This window comes from Eleutherodactylus coqui, chromosome 2 (assembly GCF_035609145.1).
Source record: "Eleutherodactylus coqui strain aEleCoq1 chromosome 2, aEleCoq1.hap1, whole genome shotgun sequence".
Lineage (NCBI taxonomy): Eukaryota > Metazoa > Chordata > Amphibia > Anura > Eleutherodactylidae > Eleutherodactylus > Eleutherodactylus coqui.
In genome coordinates this window covers 326,729,162-326,748,735 of record NC_089838.1, presented here as the reverse complement: position 1 = coordinate 326,748,735, position 19,574 = coordinate 326,729,162, and the positions used below count along the sequence as shown (strand labels likewise).

Below are 19,574 nucleotides of genomic sequence, written 5' to 3'. Positions count from 1 at the left end.
CATTGCAGTGCCCAACACAGCTGATGTTACGTGAGCTGTAATACAGGTGGGCAAAAAATTAATTTGATTACACTGTAGGCGAGGGCCCCCAAAAATTGGTGTACCCAGTAAAAATAAAAATTGGTTGAGGTGAAAGTTTCAACGCTTTAATGAGCATTGAAACGTCTAAAAATTGTTTAGAAAAATTATATGACTGAGCCTTGTGGGCCTAAGAAAAATTACCCGTTCAGCGTGATTATGTGAGGTTTCAGGAGGAGGAGCAGGAGGAGGAGGAGGAATATTATACACAGATTGATGAAGCGAAAAGGTCCCCGTTTTTGATGGGGATAGAGAACGATGCTTCCATCCGCGGGTGCAGCCTACGTATTGCTTAGGTATCGCTGCTGTCCGCTGGTGGAGAACAGAAGTCTGGGGTAATCCAGGCTTTGTTCATCTTGATGAGTGTTAGCCTGTCGGCACTGTCGGCTGACAGGCGGGTACGCTTATCTGTGATGATTCCCCCAGCCGCACTAAACACCCTCTCTGATAAGACGTTAGCCGCAGGACAAGCAAGCACCTCCAGGGCATACAGCGCGAGTTCAGGCCACGTGTCCAGCTTCAACACCCAGTAGTTGTAGGGGGCAGAGGCGTCACCGAGGACGGTGCTGCAATCGGCTACGTACTCCCTCACCATCCTTTTACACTGCTCCCGCCGACTCAGCCGTGACTGGGGAGCGGTGACACAGTCTTGCTGGGGAGCCATAAAGCTGTCAAGGGCCTTAAAGAGTGTTTCCCTGCCTGTGCTGTACATGCTGCCTGATCTCTGCGCCTCCCCTGCTACCTGGCCCTTGGAACTGCGCCTTCGGCCACTAGCGCTGTCGTATGGGAATTTTACCATCAGTTTGTCCGCCAGGGTCCTGTGGTATAGCAACACTCTCGAACCCCTTTCCTCTTCGGGTATGAGAGTGGAAAGGTTCTCCTTATACCGTGGGTCAAGCAGTGTGTACACCCATTAATCCGTAGTGGCCAGAATGCGTGTAACGCGAGGGTCACGAGAAAGGCATCCTAACATGAAGTCAGCCATGTGTGCCAGGGTACCTGTACGCAACACATGGCTGTCCTCACTAGGAAGATCACTTTTAGGATCCTCCTCCTCCTCCTCCTCCTCCTCCACCACCTCAGGCCATACACGCTGAAAGGATGACAGGCCAGCAGCATGTGTACCCTCACCAGTGGGCCAAGCTGTCTCTTCCCCCTCCTCCTCATCTTCCTCCTCCTCCTCCTCACCGCGCTGAGATATAGACAGGAGGGTGCTCTGACTATCCAGCGACATACTGTCTTCCCCCGGCTCTGTTTCCGAGCACAAAGCGTCTGCCTTTATGCTTTGCAGGGAACATCTCAAGAGGCATAGCAGAGGAATGGTGACGCTAATGATTGCAGCATCGCCGCTCACCACCTGGGTAGACTCCTCAAACTTTCCAAGGACCTGGCAGATGTCTGCCAACCAGGCCCACTCTTCTGAAAAGAATTGAGGAGGCTGACTCCCACTGCGCCGCCCATGTTGGAGTTGGTATTCCACTATAGCTCTACGCTGCTCATAGAGCCTGGCCAACATGTGGAGCGTAGAGTTCCACCGTGTGGGCACGTCGCACAGCAGTCGGTGCACTGGCAGATTAAATCGATGTTGCAGGGTGCGCAGGGTGGCAGCATCCGTGTGGGACTTGCAGAAATGTGCGCTGAGCCGGCGCACCTTTCCGAGCAGGTCTGACAAGCGTGGGTAGCTTTTCAGAAAACGTTGAACCACCAAATTAAAGACGTGGGCCAGGCATGGCACGAGCGTGAGGCTGCCGAGCTGCAGAGCCGCCACCAGGTTACGGCCGTTGTCACACACGACCATGCCCGGTTGGAGGCTCAGTGGCGCAAGCCAGCGGTCGGTCTGCTCTGTCAGACCCTGCAGCAGTTCGTGGGCCATGTGCCTCTTATCTCCTAAGCTGAGTAGTTTCAGCACGGCCTGCTGACGCTTGCCCACCGCTGTGCTGCCACGCCGCGCGACACCGACTGCTGGCGACGTGCTGCTGCTGCTGACACATCTTGATTGCGAGACAGAGGTTGCGTTGGAGGAGGAGGGTGCTTTAGTGGAGGAAGCATACACCGCCGCAGATACCACCACCGAGCTGTGGCCCGCAATTCTGGGGATGGGTAGGACGTGAGCGGTCCCAGGCTCTGACTCTGTCCCAGCCTCCACTAAATTCACCCAATGTGCCGTCAGGGAGATATAGTGGCCCTGCCTGCCTGTGCTTGTCCACGTGTCCGTTGTTAAGTGGACCTTGGCAGTAACCGCGTTGGTGAGGGCGCGTACAATGTTGCGGGAGACGTGGTCGTGCAGGGCTGGGACGGCACATCGGGAAAAATAGTGGCGACTGGGAACTGAGCAGCGCGGGGCCGCCGCCGCCATCATACTTTTGAAAGACTCCGTTTCCACAACCCTATACGGCAGCATCTCCAGGCTGATAAATTTGGCTACGTGCACGTTTAACGCTTGAGCGTGCGGGTGCGTGGCGGCGTACTTGCGCTTGCGCTCAAACACTTGCGCTAGCGACGGCTGGACGCTGCGCTGACAGACATTGGTGGATGGGGCCAAGGACAGCGGAGGTGAGGGTGTGGGTGCAGGCCAGGAGACGGTAGTGCCTGTGTCCTCAGAGCGGGGTTGGATCTCAGTGGCAGGTTGGGGCACGGGGGAAGAGGCAGTGGTGCAAACCGGAGGCGGTGAACGGCCTTCGTCCCACCTTGTGGGGTGCTTGGCCATCATATGTCTGCGCATGCTGGTGGTGGTGAGCCTGGTGGTGGTGGCTCCCCGGCTGATCTTGGCGCGACAAAGGTTGCACACCACTGTTCTTCGGTCGTCTGCACTCTCAGTGAAAAACTGCCAGACCTTTGAGCACCTCGGCCTCTGCAGGGTGGCATGGCGCGAGGGTGCGCTTTGGGAAACAGTTGGTGGATTATTCGGTCTGGCCCTGCCTCTACCCCTGGACACCGCACTGCCTCTTGCAACCTGCCCAGCTGCTGCCCTTGCCTCCCCCTCTGAAGACCTGTCCTCAGTAGGCTTAGCAAACCAGGTGGGGTCAGTCACCTCATTGTCCTGCTGCTCTTCCTCTGAATCCTCTGTGCGCTCCTCCCTTGGACTTACTGCCCTTACTACTACCTCACTGATAGACAACTGTGTCTCATCGTCATCGGCCTCTTCACCCACTGAAAGGTCTTGAGACAGTTGCCGGAAGTCCCCAGCCTCATCCCCCGGACCCCGGGAACTTTCCAATGGTTGGGCATCAGTCACGATAAACTCCTCTGGTGGGAGAGGAACCACTGCTGCCCAATCTGAGCAGGGGCCCGAGAACAGTTCCTGGGAGTCTGCCCGCTCCTCAGAATGTCTCATTTTCATGGAGTGAGGAGGCTGGGAGGAAGGAGGAGCAGCAGCCATAGGATTCTGAGTTGCAGCAGTGGACCGCGCAGAACTGTGGGTGGACGATAGGTTGCTGGAAGCACTTTCTGCCATCCATGACAGGACCTGCTCACACTGCTCATTTTCTAATAAAGGTCTACCGCGTGGACCCATTAAATGTGCGATGAATTTGGGGACGCCAGAAACGTGCCTCTCTCCTAATCCCGCAGCAGTCGGCTGCGATACACCTGGATCAGGAGCTCGGCCTGTGCCCACACCCGGACTAGGGCCTCGCGTCCTCGGCCGCGCCCACGTCCTCTAGGCCTACCCCTACCCCTCAGCATGCTGTATTACCAGTAATGCAGAAACAGAAGGCTGTAATTAAATGTGCCACTTATTGGCCTGTGGTTGGAGGCTCACTTCGCTTACGGAACGCCAGGAAATAATTTGGCGCAAGCCTGCTGTAACTCTTAGCTGGTTGCGTATGATTTTGTAGAACTACTACACCCAGCACACACGGACCCAGAACACTGAGCACAGTGACAGGCAGGCCAAATAGATTTTTTGCCCAATATTTTTTAGAAAAGGCCCACTGCCTATATTCAATCAATAATATATGTCTTCTGTCCCTGCCTCCTCACTTCTGTCCCTGTAGTATTACTGCAGGGTGCAATGCTCTGCACGGCCGATATACCAAAAAAAAAAATGTGCAACACTGCAAGAAGCAGCCTCCACAGTACTGCACACGGTTAGATGTGGCCCTAAGAAGGACCGTTGGGGTTCTTGAAGCCTACACTCACTCCTAACACTCTCCCTACAGCAGCTCCAACACGATAGCACTTTCCCTCAGCTATGTCAGAACGCATCTGTGGCGAGCCGCGAGAGGGGCCGATTTTTATACTCGGGTGACACCTGATCTCGCCAGGCACTCACTGCAGGGGGGTGGTATAGGGCTTGAACGTCGCAGGGGGAAGTTGTAATGCCTTCCCTGTCTTTCTATTGGCCAGAAAAGCGCGCTTACGTCTCAGAGATGAAAGTGAAAGTAACCCGAACATCGCGTGGTACTCGTTACGAGTAACGAGCATCTCGAACACGCTAATACTCGAATGAGTATCAAGCTCGGACGAGTACGTTCGCTCATCTCTATTTACAATACATATTTAATTCAGTCTGTCAGCCTCATCTTAGCTCCCGTATCTCCTGAAGATCCGCCATATTGACGGTGAAACGCGTAGAGCTAGAGGAGCAACACAATTAGTTGGCAGAATTAGCAATCGACACTATGAACTAAAGGAGCTGCAACAAGTTGGCCTCGTTAGTAGTCGAAATGATCCGAACCATTGAGTGGACAGCACTATATTCTCAGTGTCACCATAGTAGACACCTTGAGTCTATCAGGGTTCTCACTTCTCTATCTGAGCTGTCGCTCTACCCTTTTATGTGTGTCTGCGTTCTTTTGTTTTTTGTCTGTCTTGTCACTGGAGTGTTGCAGTTTTCCTCCTATGTCCAGATACCCCACCCCAGCTGTCTAGCCCTAGTGTGTATGTTTTTAGTAGGTTCTAATAAAGAGTATCAATTGTGTAGCAAGTCCAATCTGGGAAGGGTTTTCGTCAGTTTTCAGTGCAGATTTTGTTGCCTTTTTAACTGCAGAATGCCTTCAGTAGAACATATTTCAAAATTTATTGGGGTTTTCTCCCACAGACTTTACATCTCCTGTATCTTAGAAGTAATTTTGCAAGCTATCCTTAATTTTGCTGCAGAAAGCTTTTTTGCTACGGAATTTAATCTTGTGGTTTTGAATAGTCCAATAAATCAGGATGAAGGCAGCAGTGATGGTGCAAAAGCAAGAAAATCCTTTTATTCCTCCCAACACAAATAAACGACGTTTCGGCTAGTGCGCCTCTGTTTTTGCACCATCACTGCTGCCTTCATCCTGATTTATTGGACTATTTGTATCTTTGGTCTATCTGGATCTGGACCTTATTGGGCGCTGCAGGATTTCTGTCCAGCCCTGCTGGGTTTGAAAAGTGCTGCTGACAAACTTCATCGTATATATCTTGTGGTTTTGAAGTATAGGCGCGGTTAGTAATATAGCAGCAGAAAAATTGTGGTGTTAATTATTTTAGCTCAACTGCACAAGGAAAGGCTAGAAGCAATGGGATGGAACTGAAAGGGAGGAGACACAGATTAGATATTAGACAGTGAGGGCTCCTACCCACTTGCATGTTTTTAATGCTGCATTAATGCTGTGTTTTTTTTAATGCAAATGTCAATAGGACTTTCTAATGTTAAAAACGCATCGCAAGTTTGTGCTTTGCATTTTTCGTGTGATGCGTTCCTAAAAAACACAAGTGGGTAGGAACCCTGAGAGTGATGAATGAGTGCAACTGGTTGCCACAGGAGGTGGTGAGTTCTCCTTCAATGGAAGTCTTCAGAGGCTGGACAGACATCTGCTGGGATGATTTAGAGAATCCTGCATTGAGCAGAAGGTTGGACCCGATGATCCCCGAGGACCTGATGACCTTGGAGGTCCCTTCCAACTCTTCAATTCTATGATTCAATAGTAATAGTGACCCACATAGTGTTCCCAGTAGTAAGTGTCCCCTATATTGGTGGGTTAAGAAGTAATAGTGTTCCCTATTTTGGGCATAATAGTAATAAGAAACCCCCATAGCAGTCCCAGTAGTAATAGCGATCTCCTATTGGCCTCTTTTTTACAGGCATTCCACTCACCCAGATAGCCGCTCTGGTGGCAGTATGGAGTCTGTAACCGCTGACATCCCCCTTGGCATCTACGCTGCATACAGGAAGGCGCATACATCACCAAGGGGAAAGTGAAGTGAAGAGAAATGGGGGGAAAAATGAGATTCTGCTTGTTTCAAAGGAGTATAAACTGCAACAAAACTACATAGTATGTTTGGCTGAATGAAGACAATATCCATCTAGTTCAGCCTATTTCCACCCTCTAGTTGATCCAGAGGAAGGCAATAACCCCCAGAGGCAGACATAACTTATTATCATCAGTACGATTACTACGATACTAAACTTATACAGTATTTTTTTGCTGTACTACTTCTATCTTGTTTTCAAAGATATTACATTTTTAAAAATTATTTTCTGCCACCATTTTCTGCGGGCAAATGGTTTTTTATTTTTCCATTGGCATAGTTACATGAGGGCTGATTTTTTTTTTTTTTTTTGTGGGACGTCCTGTAGTTTGCATTTGTACCATTTTGGAATATATATGACATTGGTTGCTTTTTATTTCATTTTTTCTTAGAGACAGAATAAGCAAAAAAGCGCATTTGTTTTTTTTTTCCTAAAGACATTCATTGTGCACAGCAAATAATGTGTTACTTTGATGGATCAGACTTTTACGGATGCGATACCAAATATGTATTTGTGTTTTATTATTTAGATTCTTTTATTATAAATACGGCAAAAGGGCGTTTTTAAAACTTGTATTATTATTTTTTTTAATTATTAGTAATTATTTTTCCTTTTTTTTTTAGTCCCCATAGGAGACAAGAAATTGTGATGCTTTGATCGCTCCTGCAGTATGATATAATGCCATAACATTACATGATACTGCAATCAGGCAGGCAGTATATCAAGCCGTCCCAACAGGGACGGCTTGATAGGCATTCTGCCATGATAGCCCTGGGACCTTTCAGAAGGCCTCCGGCTGCCATCAAACCTACACTGCTCCCTGCGATCTCATTGCGGGGGGCAGTACAGGAACCCTGAAGTCTGTTTGGGGGATTTAAATGCTGCTGTCAATTCTCAGGGTTAACAGCTCCAATGAGCCTTGTGGCTTATTGGAGTTGTTGCTGCTGGGTGTCGGCTGTAAGAAACAGACAGCAGCCGCAATGTATGGAGAGAGATCACCGCACGATCTCCCTTCATATGTGTCCTGCAGCTGCAGGACGTAAAAACACGATATGCAGGTCACTAAGTGGTTAACATTTTATGCTTACTACGAATACAATATTATATCTTTTACTGGTCAGGTGAGAAGGAGATGATTCTGGAGCAGGAATCTCTTATCCTTGCCTTCCCTGGAGAAACGGTGACCATCGCTGCTCGATTCGCACTGAAGAACCAGACCACGACCCCTAATGTGACTGAGTGCCGGGTGTTCATGAGCACCGCTGACAGATGGTGTGGAAATCAGATGTATCTAGCCACATGCACACAGAGGAGGGATGACAACCTTGTATTTGTTAAAATCAACAACACTGACAACATCCACAATGGCTTCTACTGCTACTCTATACATGTTTTTGGAGGAGGATACAAATATACCGGGCGTAGAACTATTGGAAGCCAACTTCTCGTTCTAGGTAAGTCTGTGCAGAAATATCACTTAAGTTACATAGTGGTCATTCTGTCTCTTTATACATGCAATACTTCATCTGACCACAGGGTGTGCTGTTAAAATAAGCTTCACAAAGCATAATCCCAATATGAAAATAATTTATAGGATACCCGTCTCCAAAAGGACATGTAGAAAAGGGCCGTCTCCACCATAGCATCTATTAAATCAATTTAGCAATCTAATCACAATCAACAGTTGTTCCAGTATAGATGATGACCAGTCACTATGTACAGAGCACGCTAGGTATAGGGATGTAATATAGTGGCATTTAAGGTTACAAATACTTTCAATTTATAACACAGAGCCAATCTGCGGCTCATGTGATCCAGCCTATCATCGACAAAACGGAATCGGTGTTGATCTGGAAATGGGTTCAGTATACATTTTCTTTGGGGCTCTTATTCACTGAACTCAGCACTGTAGAGCATCACTGAGCGGAGCTCAAGACAAGAATGGGGGCCACAGCAGTGATATGCTGCCTGCGCAGCCTTAAGTTTTCAAACAGAAGCAGGCAGCTAAAAGCAGGCTGTGGTACAAGTTTCGAAGCCATGAGCTCTCAGGTTCAGGAGGCAGGGCCAGTGGTGAGACGTGACGGGCCCAAATGAGGTGCAGAGTGTGCGCCGCTCCAGGGGCTGAAGGATGGAGGAATTTATTTGCAGCACCACATCCAGGGCTCTTCTAAACAGGGAGGCCCTCTGCTTGTAGTGCATGTCCCGTACGGTCCTCTGCTTGTAGTGCATGTCCCGTATGGCCCTCTGCTTGTAGTGCATGTCCCGTATGGCCCTCTGCTTGTAGTGCATGTCCCGTACGTCCCTCTGCTTGTAGTGCATGTCCCGTACGGCCCTCTGCTTGTAGTGCATGTCCCGTACGGCCCTCTACATGTCCTGTACTGCCCTCTACCTGTACTACATGTCCTGTACTGCCCTCTACCTGTACTACATGTCCTGTACTGCCCTCTACCTATACTACATGTCCTGTACTGCCCTCTACCTGTATTACATGCACTGTACTGCCTTCTACCTGTACTACATCTCCTGTACTGCCCTCTACCTGTACTACATGTCCTGTACTGCCCTCTACCTGTATTACATGCACTGTACTGCCCTCTACCTGTATTACATGCACTGTACTGCCCTCTACCTGTACTACATCTCCTGTACTGCCCTCTACCTGTATTACATGTACTGTACTGCCCTCGACCTGTATTACATGTCCTGTACTGCCCTCTACCTGTATTACATGTCCTATACTGCCCTCTACCTGTACTACATGTGCTGTACTGCCCTCTACCTGCACTACATGTACTGTACTGCCCTCTACCTGTACTACATGTCCAGTACTGCCGTCTACCTGTACTACGTGTCCTGTTCTGCGCTCTACCTGTACTACATGTCCTGTACTGCGCTCTACCTGTACGACATGTACTGTACTGCCCTCTACCTGTACGACATGTACTGTACTGCCCTCTACCTGTACGACATGTACTGTACTGCCCTCTACCTGTACGACATGTACTGTACTGCCCTCTACCTGTACGACATGTGCTGTACTGCCCTCTATCTATACGACATGTGCTGTACTGCCCTCTACCTGCACTACATGTCCTGCATTGCCTTCTACCTGCACTACATGTCCTGCATTGCCTTCTACCTGTACTACATGTCCTGCATTGCCTTCTACCTGTATTACATGTCCTGCATTGCCTTCTACCTGTACTACATGTCCTGCATTGCCTTCTACCTGTACTACATGTCCTGCATTGCCTTCTACCTGTACTACATGTGCTGAAGTGTCCTCTACCTGTACTACATGTCCTGTGCTGCCTTCTACCTGTACTACATGTCCTGTACTGCCTTCTACCTATACTACATGTGCTTTACTGCTCTCTACCTGTATTACATGTCCTGAACGGCTCTCTACCTGTACTACATGTCCTGTACTGCTCTGTACTTGCACTACATGTCCTGTATTGCGTTCTACTTGCACTACATGTCCTGTATTGCCTTCTACCTGTACTACATGTCCTGTATTGCCTTCTACCTGTACTACATGTCCTGTACTGCCCTCTACCTGTACTACATGTGCTGTACTGCCCTCTACCTGTACTACATGTCCTGTACTGCCTTCTACCGGTACTGCATGTCCTGTACTGCTCTCTACCTGCACTACATGTCCTGCATTGCCTTCTACCTGTACTACATGTCCTGTATTGCCTTCTACCTGTACTACATGTGCTGTACTGCCCTCTACCTATCCTAAATGTGCTGTATTGCCCTCTACCTGTACTATATATCTTGAACTGCTCACTATCTGTAGTTTGGGCTGCTTCAGAACAAATTAGTAGACTTCCATAATTACCTCAATATATAAATCTGTCCTCTTACCAGGGTCCACTCATAATAAAATACGTTAGTAATGTGAGGGATTTTACGCTGCTCTTAGATTCGCCCAAATACCGGTAGTACATTTCATTGCCCCTGTACATACTGTAAGTCGTTACCATCATAATATCCTATATTTTCTTTAAAGAGCGGAGCCGTGCTACAACGATCAACCAAACAACTGAAGTGGAGATGAGAGGACCGGTGAGAATCAGCTGTAACTTCTCCGTAGAAGACATGATACGCACATTTTCTGTAGGAGATAGAAGTGTTCTGTGGACTCAGGTCTACTGGATGTTCGGAGAACCAAGAGAGCACTTTGTTTATCATCCTAACACAGACTACATACACCCCGACTACAAGGGGAAGACCAAGCTGATTGGTCAGTCTGATCTTCTCCTACAGGACTTCCGTGGTCCAGATAACACCACGCTCTTCTGTCGGGTTGCAGTAAGATTTTGTAGTCCAGTTGGGCGCCCAAATACTATCACCACAATCCTTGGAGAAGGTCCTGGCACTCTCCTCAGAGTCCTCGGTAAGTAACTGCAAGCAATGGGAAATGTACGACGTACAAAGCAAAACTCTAGTGTATGCTACAGTTTGCGCATCTGATGGTTCTAGCTTCTACATAATTTACTCTAGGGGGCGTGTCCATTATATATAATATAACAACCATTGCCATAATCGAAAAGCATTTTAGTGGATCACCCTTGTATGTCATATGTTATTTGTACTATAAAACTAAAATATCAAGTCATAAGGAGTGTACAAAAGAAACAAACAAGTATTCAGAACCGTACTGTATTATAGTAGTTATATTCTTGTACATAGGGAGCAGTATTACAGTAGTTATATTCTTGTACATAGGGGGCAGTATTATAGTAGTTATATTCTTGTACATAGGGGGCAGTATTATAGTAGTTATATTCTTGTACATAGGGAGCAGTATTATAGTAGTTATATTCTTGTACATAGGGGGGGCAGCATTATAGTAGTTATATTCTTATACATAGCAGGCAGTATTATAGTAGTTATATTCTTGTATATAGGGGGCAGTATTATAGTAGTTATATTCTTGTACATAGGGGGCAGTATTATAGTAGTTATATTCTTGTACATAGGAGGCAGTATTATAGTAGTTATATTCTTGTACATAGGGGGCAGTATTATAGTAGTTATAGTCTTGTACATAGGGGGGGCAGTATTATAGTAGTTATATTCTTGTACATAGGAGGCAGTATTATAGTAGTTATATTCTTGTACATAGGGGGCAGTATTATAGCAGTTATATTCTTGTACATAGGGGGCAGTATTATAGTAGTTATATTCTTGTACATAGGAGGCAGTATTATAGTAGTTATATTCTTGTACATAGGAGGCAGTATTATAGTAGTTATATTCTTGTACATAGGGAGCAGTATTATAGTAGTCATATTCTCGTACATAGGGGGCAGTATTATAGTAGTTATATTCTTGTACATAGGAGCAGTATTATAGTAGTTATATTCTTGTACATAGGGGGCAGTATTATAGTAGTTGTATTCTTGTACATAGGGGGCAGTATTATAGTAGTTATATTCTTGTACATAGGGAGCAGTATTATAGTAGTCATATTCTTGTACATAGGAGACAGTATTATAGTAGTTATAGTCTTGTACATAGGGGCACTATTATAGTAGTTATATTCTTGTATATAGGGGGCAGTATTATAGTAGTTATAGTCTTGTACATAGGAGGCAGTATTATAGTAGTTATACTCTTGTACATAGGAGGCAGTATTATAGTAGTTATATTCTTGTACATAGGGGGCAGTATTATAGTAGTTATATTCTTGTACATAGGGAGCAGTATTATAGTAGTCATATTCTCGTACATAGGGGCAGTATTATAGTAGTTATATTCTTGTACATAGGGGGCAGTATTATAGTAGTTATATTCTTGTACATAGGGGGCAGTATTATAGTAGTCATATTCTTGTACATAGGGGGCAGTATTATAGTAGTTATATTCTTGTACATAGGGGGCAGTATTATAGAAGTTATATTCTTGTACATAGGGGGCAGTATTATAGTAGTTATATTCTTGTACATAGGAGGCAGTATTATAGTAGTTATATTCTTGTACATAGGGGGCAGTATTATAGTAGTTATATTCTTGTACATAGGGGGCAGTATTATAGAAGTTATATTCTTGTACATAGGGGGCAGTATTATAGTAGTTATATTCTTGTACATAGGAGGCAGTATTATAGTAGTTATATTCTTGTACATAGGGGGCAGTATTATAGTAGTTATATTCTTGTACATAGGAGGCAGTATTATAGTAGTTATATTCTTGTACATAGGAGGCAGTATTATAGTAGTTATATTCTTGTACATAGGGGGCAGTATTATAGAAGTTATATTCTTGTACATAGGGAGCAGTATTATAGTAGTTATATTCTTGTACATAGGAGGCAGTATTATAGTAGTTATATTCTTGTACATAGGGGGCAGTATTATAGAAGTTATATTCTTGTACATAGGGGGCAGTATTATAGTAGTTATATTCTTGTACATAGGAGGCAGTATTATAGTAGTTATATTCTTGTACATAGGGGGCAGTATTATAGTAGTTATATTCTTGTACATAGGAGGCAGTATTATAGTAGTTATATTCTTGTACATAGGAGGCAGTATTATAGTAGTTATATTCTTGTACATAGGGGGCAGTATTATAGAAGTTATATTCTTGTACATAGGGGGCAGTATTATAGTAGTTATATTCTTGTACATAGGAGGCAGTATTATAGTAGTTATATTCTTGTACATAGGGGGCAGTATTATAGTAGTTATATTCTTGTACATAGGGGGCAGTATTATAGTAGTTATATTCTTGTACATAGGGGGCAGTATTCTAGTAGTTATATTCTTGTACATAGGGGGCAGTATTCTAGTAGTTAGAGTCTTGTACATAGGAGTAGTATTATAGTAGTTATATTCTTGTACATAGGAGGCAGTATTCTAGTAGTTATATTCTTGTACATAGGGGGCAGTATTATAGTAGTTATATTCTTGTACATAGGGAGCAGTATTATAGTAGTCATATTCTTGTACATAGGGGGCAGTATTCTAGTAGTTAGAGTCTTGTACATAGGAGTAGTATTATAGTAGTTATATTCTTGTACATAGGAGGCAGTATTCTAGTAGTTATATTCTTGTACATAGGGGGCAGTATTATAGTAGTTATATTCTTGCACATAGGGAGCAGTATTATAGTAGTCATATTCTTGTACATAGGGAGCAGTATTATAGTAGTCATATTCTTGTACATAGGGGGCAGTATTATAGTAGTTATATTCTTGTACATAGGGGGCAGTATTATAGTAGTTATATTCTTGTACATAGGGGGCAGTATTATAGTAGTTATATTCTTGTACATAGGAGGCAGTATTATAGTAGTTATATTCTTGTACATAGCAGCGAATTATAGTAGTTATATTCTTGTACATAGGGGGCAGTATTATAGTAGTTATATTCTTGTACATAGGAGGCAGTATTATAGTAGTTAGAGTCTTGTACATAGGAGTAGTATTATAGTAGTTATATTCTTGTACATAGCAGCAGAATTATAGTAGTTATATTCTTGTACATAGGAGTAGTATTATAGTAGTTATATTCTTGTACATAGCAGCAGAATTATAGTAGTTATATTCTTGTACATAGCAGCAGTATTATAGTAGTAGGTTTTCTACAGTGGAATTAGTTGCAGAAAATACACAGCAATTAGGCCTCAAGTCCACGGGCGGGTGGGATCCTAAGGGTGCGAGCCCACCCTGCCCTCGACATAAGGACATTACTTACCATTTTGAATCCTCTCATTACGGCTGTGTGGGTCATCTGTCTTCTCCTCCATGGATGTGGGCAGGCGCACTGGCATGTGGGCGGTCCGTTGGCCGCCCCCCTCTGCAGTGGAGCTTTTTTTTTTTTTGAATCTCCTGCTTTCCCACAGGATCCGTGGCACGCTTGCAGTGACAGTTCCGAGTGTGCCGCAGATCGAACGGCTAGCATGGAAGCTGTCCCTGCAGGATTTTCTGCAAAATAGAGCATACTGCAATTTGTTTTCTGGACCAGAAGGCCCCCAAAGCAAATCAACATGCTTTAATTAAGCAACGGACGCCGATGATTGCTTATGGGGGGCTTGAATTGCAGATCATCTGTCGAATAGCAGATGGAATATTCAGCTATTGAACTACTCCTGTTTTCATCATTGACAATCCTGCCTTTAAAGGTGGAGTCAAGCAGAAACAGCAGTCATCTGTATGGTTTGTAGGCTCCCCCAAACCACAGACACAGCATAGATGGGCTTTTATTTTTCAACCATTCTCGTAGTTTAACTGAACAAGAGTTGCATCATATATGTGGAGGCCATGACTTATCCTGGTCCCCTAACCTCATACCAAAATAATGATGATAGGCAGTCTTCACAGGAGGCGTCAGACTGCGTCTCTGAGATGAAAATGTTGTTTCATCACAAATATAAGAAAAATTATTCACTAAATTTACACATTTTCATGGCATTTTGATATAGCAAATTTTACACTTCATATGCACTCCAAAAGCAGAAATTCTGAAAACAAGAAAAACAGAAACAATATGAAACTCATAAAGTCATAGCAACATTTATTATGTTTATAACCTACAAACATGTGGAGAACGTTGTGTTATGTCAGCTGAGAGGTGTGATAACTCCCCCAAAAAACATTCCCACAAAATAAAAATGTAAACTCTACACACTGACGTCACTATCTCTGAAGCGAGAGCTACTCGGGCATTTTTATGGTGATTTCTGCATTCAGCAGATGGAAATACATGAGAATACGCTAATTTAGAGCCCGAAACAAAATCATTGTTGGGCAGTGTTATTGGCATTGTTTGGCTCGATGCAAGGCAGCTGAAACTCACAGAGAATTAGTCTGACCAAAGTTAGGCCGCATTCACACGGACTTGGTCAGAACTCACATCACACATCCCATTATTTTGCCGTACGACCTATTTTGCAGTTTTCTTACATTTCAGAGCATATTTTGCTTTAAAACGCTCCAATAATCCTCTGATATGATGTTGCTTTAATACCTTCAAGGCCTCAGAGGCAGCAAAGCAGCCCAAACACCATGGATCCTCCACCATGTCTATAAGCGTATGGTCTATAAGCATAACGATGGTCTGCCAGAGGGCTCTAGTTTGGTTTCATCTGTCCATAGAATGTTTTACTAGAAGGATCGTGCTTTGTCCACATAACTTTCAGCAAAGTTCAGTAGTTTGTATTTATACCTTTCTTTAAGCAGCGGCCATGGAGCCCTTGTTTTTCTCATTGTGCAGCATATGGTATGGGTTGAAACCATCACTCCAGATGTCTCAAACTCAGCCTGAAGTTCTTCGGATGTTGTATGCGGTTTCTCTGCCACATTTTGAACCAATATTTGTAGGTTTTCTCTTAGTTTTCCCCTTTTCACCACATTCTGGAGGGTTCTTGACCGTTCTATAACTAGCTATTTTCTCTATAACACTTTGAACTGTTGAAGCCCATATGCCGAGGTCTTTTGAGTGCCTGTGAAGTGGTTGTACCAAGATTACAGGTTATAACCTATCCACAGGATAGGGGATAACTTGCTGATGGATGGGAGTCTCACCACTGAGACCTCCGACGATCCCAAGAAAGGGGGTCCCGTGTCCTCTCAATCTCCTTACTGTGGGTTTACTGAGGAGAAGACTGAATGGAGGGCTGGTCAAACAAGTGCACTGACACTCCATTCATTTTCATTGGGAATGCGGGGATACCCAATTGACAAGCGTTTGGGTATTTCCATCAGTTACATTGAAATGAATGGAGCACTACAGCCAGCACTCCATTCATTCTTATTTCACTGTGAGGATATAAGCGACCCAGCAGTGACGAGCAGAGGGGGACAGGGGACCCATGTTCTTGAGATCAGCGAGTGTCCAACTGGTGAGACCCCCACTGATCAGCAAGTTATACCCTATACTGTGGATAGGTGATAGCTTCTGATCTTGATACAACCCCTTTAAGGCTTTACACAGGATGACTATTGTCCGAATAGTTGCTTGAAGAAGTCAATGTAAGTGATAGTTGTGCCGTGTAATACACCAATAGGGTGATGAGCAATAAATCATTAAAGGGGCTGTCCCGCGCCGAAACGGGTTTTTTTTTTTTTCATCCCCCCCCCCCCCCCCCCCCGTTCGGCGCGAGACAACCCCGATGCAGGGGTTAAAAAAGAACACCGGACAGCGCTTACCTGAATCCCCGCGCTCCGGTGACTTCTTACTTACCCGGTGAAGATGGCCGCCGGCATCTTCTCCCTCGGTGGACCGCAGGGCTTCTGTGCGGTCCATTGCTGATTCCAGCCTCCTGATTGGCTGGAATCGGCACGTGATGGGGCGGAGCTACACGGAGCTACACGGAGCCCCATTGAGAAAAGCAGAAGACCCGGACTGCGCAAGCGCGTCTAATTTGGCCATTAGACGGCGAAAATTAGACGGCAACCATGGAGACGAGGACGCTAGCAACGGAGCAGGTAAGTGAAAAACTTTTGATAACTTCTGTATGGCTCATAATTAATGCACAATGTACATTACAAAGTGCATTAATATGGCCATACAGAAGTGTATAGACCCACTTGCTGCCGCGGGACAACCCCTTTAACTAGTTGCTAGTCACAACATTTCAGTTTAGCTAAAAAATAGTCGCTGTTTTTTTTAATTATTGTCCGGTGTAAACAGGCAATCACTTGTCTTTCAAAGACTAGCCAATAACTTTGTAGGGAAGTGTTTGCTGCATCAACCATGATGTTGAACAACAATCGCTATGTGAAATCACACAAACAGTTGTTTACACACTAACTCACTTTAGTCGCTATTTCCAGTGACTATTGAAGCAGTAGCTGCCGTGTGTGAAGCCACTCTTAGGCGGCGATGATAGGTGGTAATAGGATTTGGGGCCTCATCAGGTGGATGTTGTATCATTGCCACTGTGAAATAACAGGAAAAAAACGGGCCTCATTAAGCAACAAAGCCGCCATTTGTAGGCTATGTAACTAAAGTCATGTGAGCGATGACACAGTGGGGACAGGAGAGTCAAGTTTCTAATTCATCGCAGATTAGTCTGTTTCGTCTCTATTAATCGTGTTCTATTATTGTTTTCAATTTTGTAACCTTTTTTTTCCTGCCAAGTTTTCATTTTGTTATTTTTGTGTCTCCTCTGAATTAAACATTGGAGCTGATCTATATCTCAGGCCGGCATCCTATTTGCACTGGAATCTCATTTTGGAGGCTCTGTCGCAGTTCCGGCAGAAAATACTGAAAAAAAACAACGCTAAATGCAACACTTTTTCTTCAAATAAAAATGCAGGGCAGCTAAGCAGAAACTGAACGGGCCCCATTATAGTCAATGGGTCCATTCGGCACTGTTTGATTCCGTCATAAAATGGATCTGTTTGGCCAGGGTATTCCCTTATCCTACTCCCTGAATGAAGCAGAAAGACATAACCCCCAACGTAGATGTGAAAGCAACCTAAGACATTTCACTAAATGCAATAACAGGAGATATTTTACATGGTGGATATAATATTCAGGAAAGCCAATAATGTTGACCACAACTGTAGATAACACAGGATCCAACATTTAAAATAAATAATGGCCACAGCTCACCTACTACCCCTCCCTGCACAATGACCTCAGCACAGGTCACAGAGCATGCCCACAACACTCTCCAGCACAAATCTATGAGTCATCTCTTCTCTGTTGCACCTGTGGCCTATAACTATGTTGTAAAGGATATCTCTAAACACTATTAACTAAAGCTCTTTAAAGATGGCCGCCCCCACAGTCATGTCTGGAAAATAGAATTAAAAAAAATCTACAATCCCAAAATAAAAAAAGATTAGAGAAAACGGGAAACGTTTCTCTATCTGGTTTTAATGAATAAAAAAAATTGCAGAATAAGTTGTCGCTATACAAATAAAGGTTATTTATCGGTGATGTATTCAATATCTGTTTTTTTGTTTCCTAGATCTAATAGATTCTCCAGAATCTGTTGAAAATGACCAAGTTCTGATAGCTGTAATTTATGTGGGAGTCAAAAATCTCATCTGCCTCCTACTTGTGATCTTGTCTCTTCTGTATCTGAAGAAAAGAAGTCATCGACCTGACGAGGAATATGAAGTGAACACTTGAGACAAAACTGCACTCAGAATCAAAAGACGTTCAGTCTCCGGTTATGACTGCTGATGGAACATTATGTTACGCTGTATGACGCATATAACATGTTAGATTAGCAGCTCTAAGAGGATGATCCACTAGAACAATGGTGATCGTCTATTAGGGCCCATGGATGTCACAAATGGGGTACTCTTCATGGGACCCTTCGTTTAGAGTGCAAAGCCACTGATTATGATAGCCGATGTGGCTGGTTAGTTCTCATGTAGATAAAGGGCCCCATAGTGGTTAATGTAGGTATGAGCATGTTGGTCTGTGAGACGTTTCTAATCAGTTTTCACAAGCTCCATCCTGCTTCCTTACAGTATGCTCCATTGGTATCTGTTATATTTAAATGGGTTGTCCAGTTGTAACCCCTTTAGGGGGCCTTCCCACTTGCCATATAATTGCGCGATTTTTGCATTACGCAAAAGTGAGTGAAAATGCAGAATTATGAAACTAATGATTTCAATAGTTTCATTGCCATTTGTAATATTTTCACTCATGGATATGTCCTATCTTTTTGTGTTTTTTTTTTTAAATCTCCCATGTTTCCCTCCTTTTTATTGCATTGCAACATACAAGCCTGCGATTTTTGTGCGATGCAAAGCATTTTTAACATTAGAAAGTCTTATTGTCGTTCTCGCGAAAAAATTTCAAGTGGCAGCAATGTTTTTGCACGGCTAAGCATCGTTGGCACTCCAAAATCGTGAGAACAAAGACGCCATTTTTCAGCGATTTTTCTTGCGGCAAAATCATGATTGCCAGTGTGAAGAAGCCCTTGATGCATTTCTGTAATGATGTCATGTACTTGCTTTTTTTTTCTTTTGGGAACTGACCCCTATAATATGTAATTATACTATGTATGTGGTAATGTAGATCTATATAAAGTAATGTAGATCTGTAATAAAGAAGTGGAAACACATCCAGGAATAACGTTTTCTTCCCCTCATTCTCTGCATTACGCTTACAGTTTTATCTTTACTTATTTCTTCATTTGGTCTTCTCAATATATTTCATCTTTAAACTCCAAACACATATTATCATGCGATGATTGGGCATTGGCTCTACTTGGACTAATACTGGTCGGACAGTTGGGTTACGACATAAGAGAAACAAATGGACCAGCAGCACTTGCAGAAAAA

General features: G+C 44.3%; 1 protein-coding gene across 1 annotated transcript in view; it reads left to right on the top strand.

Annotated features, from left to right (window-relative positions):
• LOC136610888 (uncharacterized) overlaps positions 1 to 19,316 on the top strand; it is a 43,848-nt gene extending 24,532 nt beyond the window's left edge. Inside the window, exons 3-5 of the mRNA XM_066590088.1 lie at positions 7,429 to 7,761; positions 10,326 to 10,712; positions 18,245 to 19,316. Of these exons, the coding sequence (XP_066446185.1) occupies positions 7,429 to 7,761; positions 10,326 to 10,712; positions 18,245 to 18,408 (884 nt within the window). The 3' untranslated portion in view covers positions 18,409 to 19,316. The remainder of the gene's footprint in view (positions 1 to 7,428; positions 7,762 to 10,325; positions 10,713 to 18,244) is intronic.
• The last annotated feature ends 258 nt before the right edge of the window (positions 19,317 to 19,574 follow it).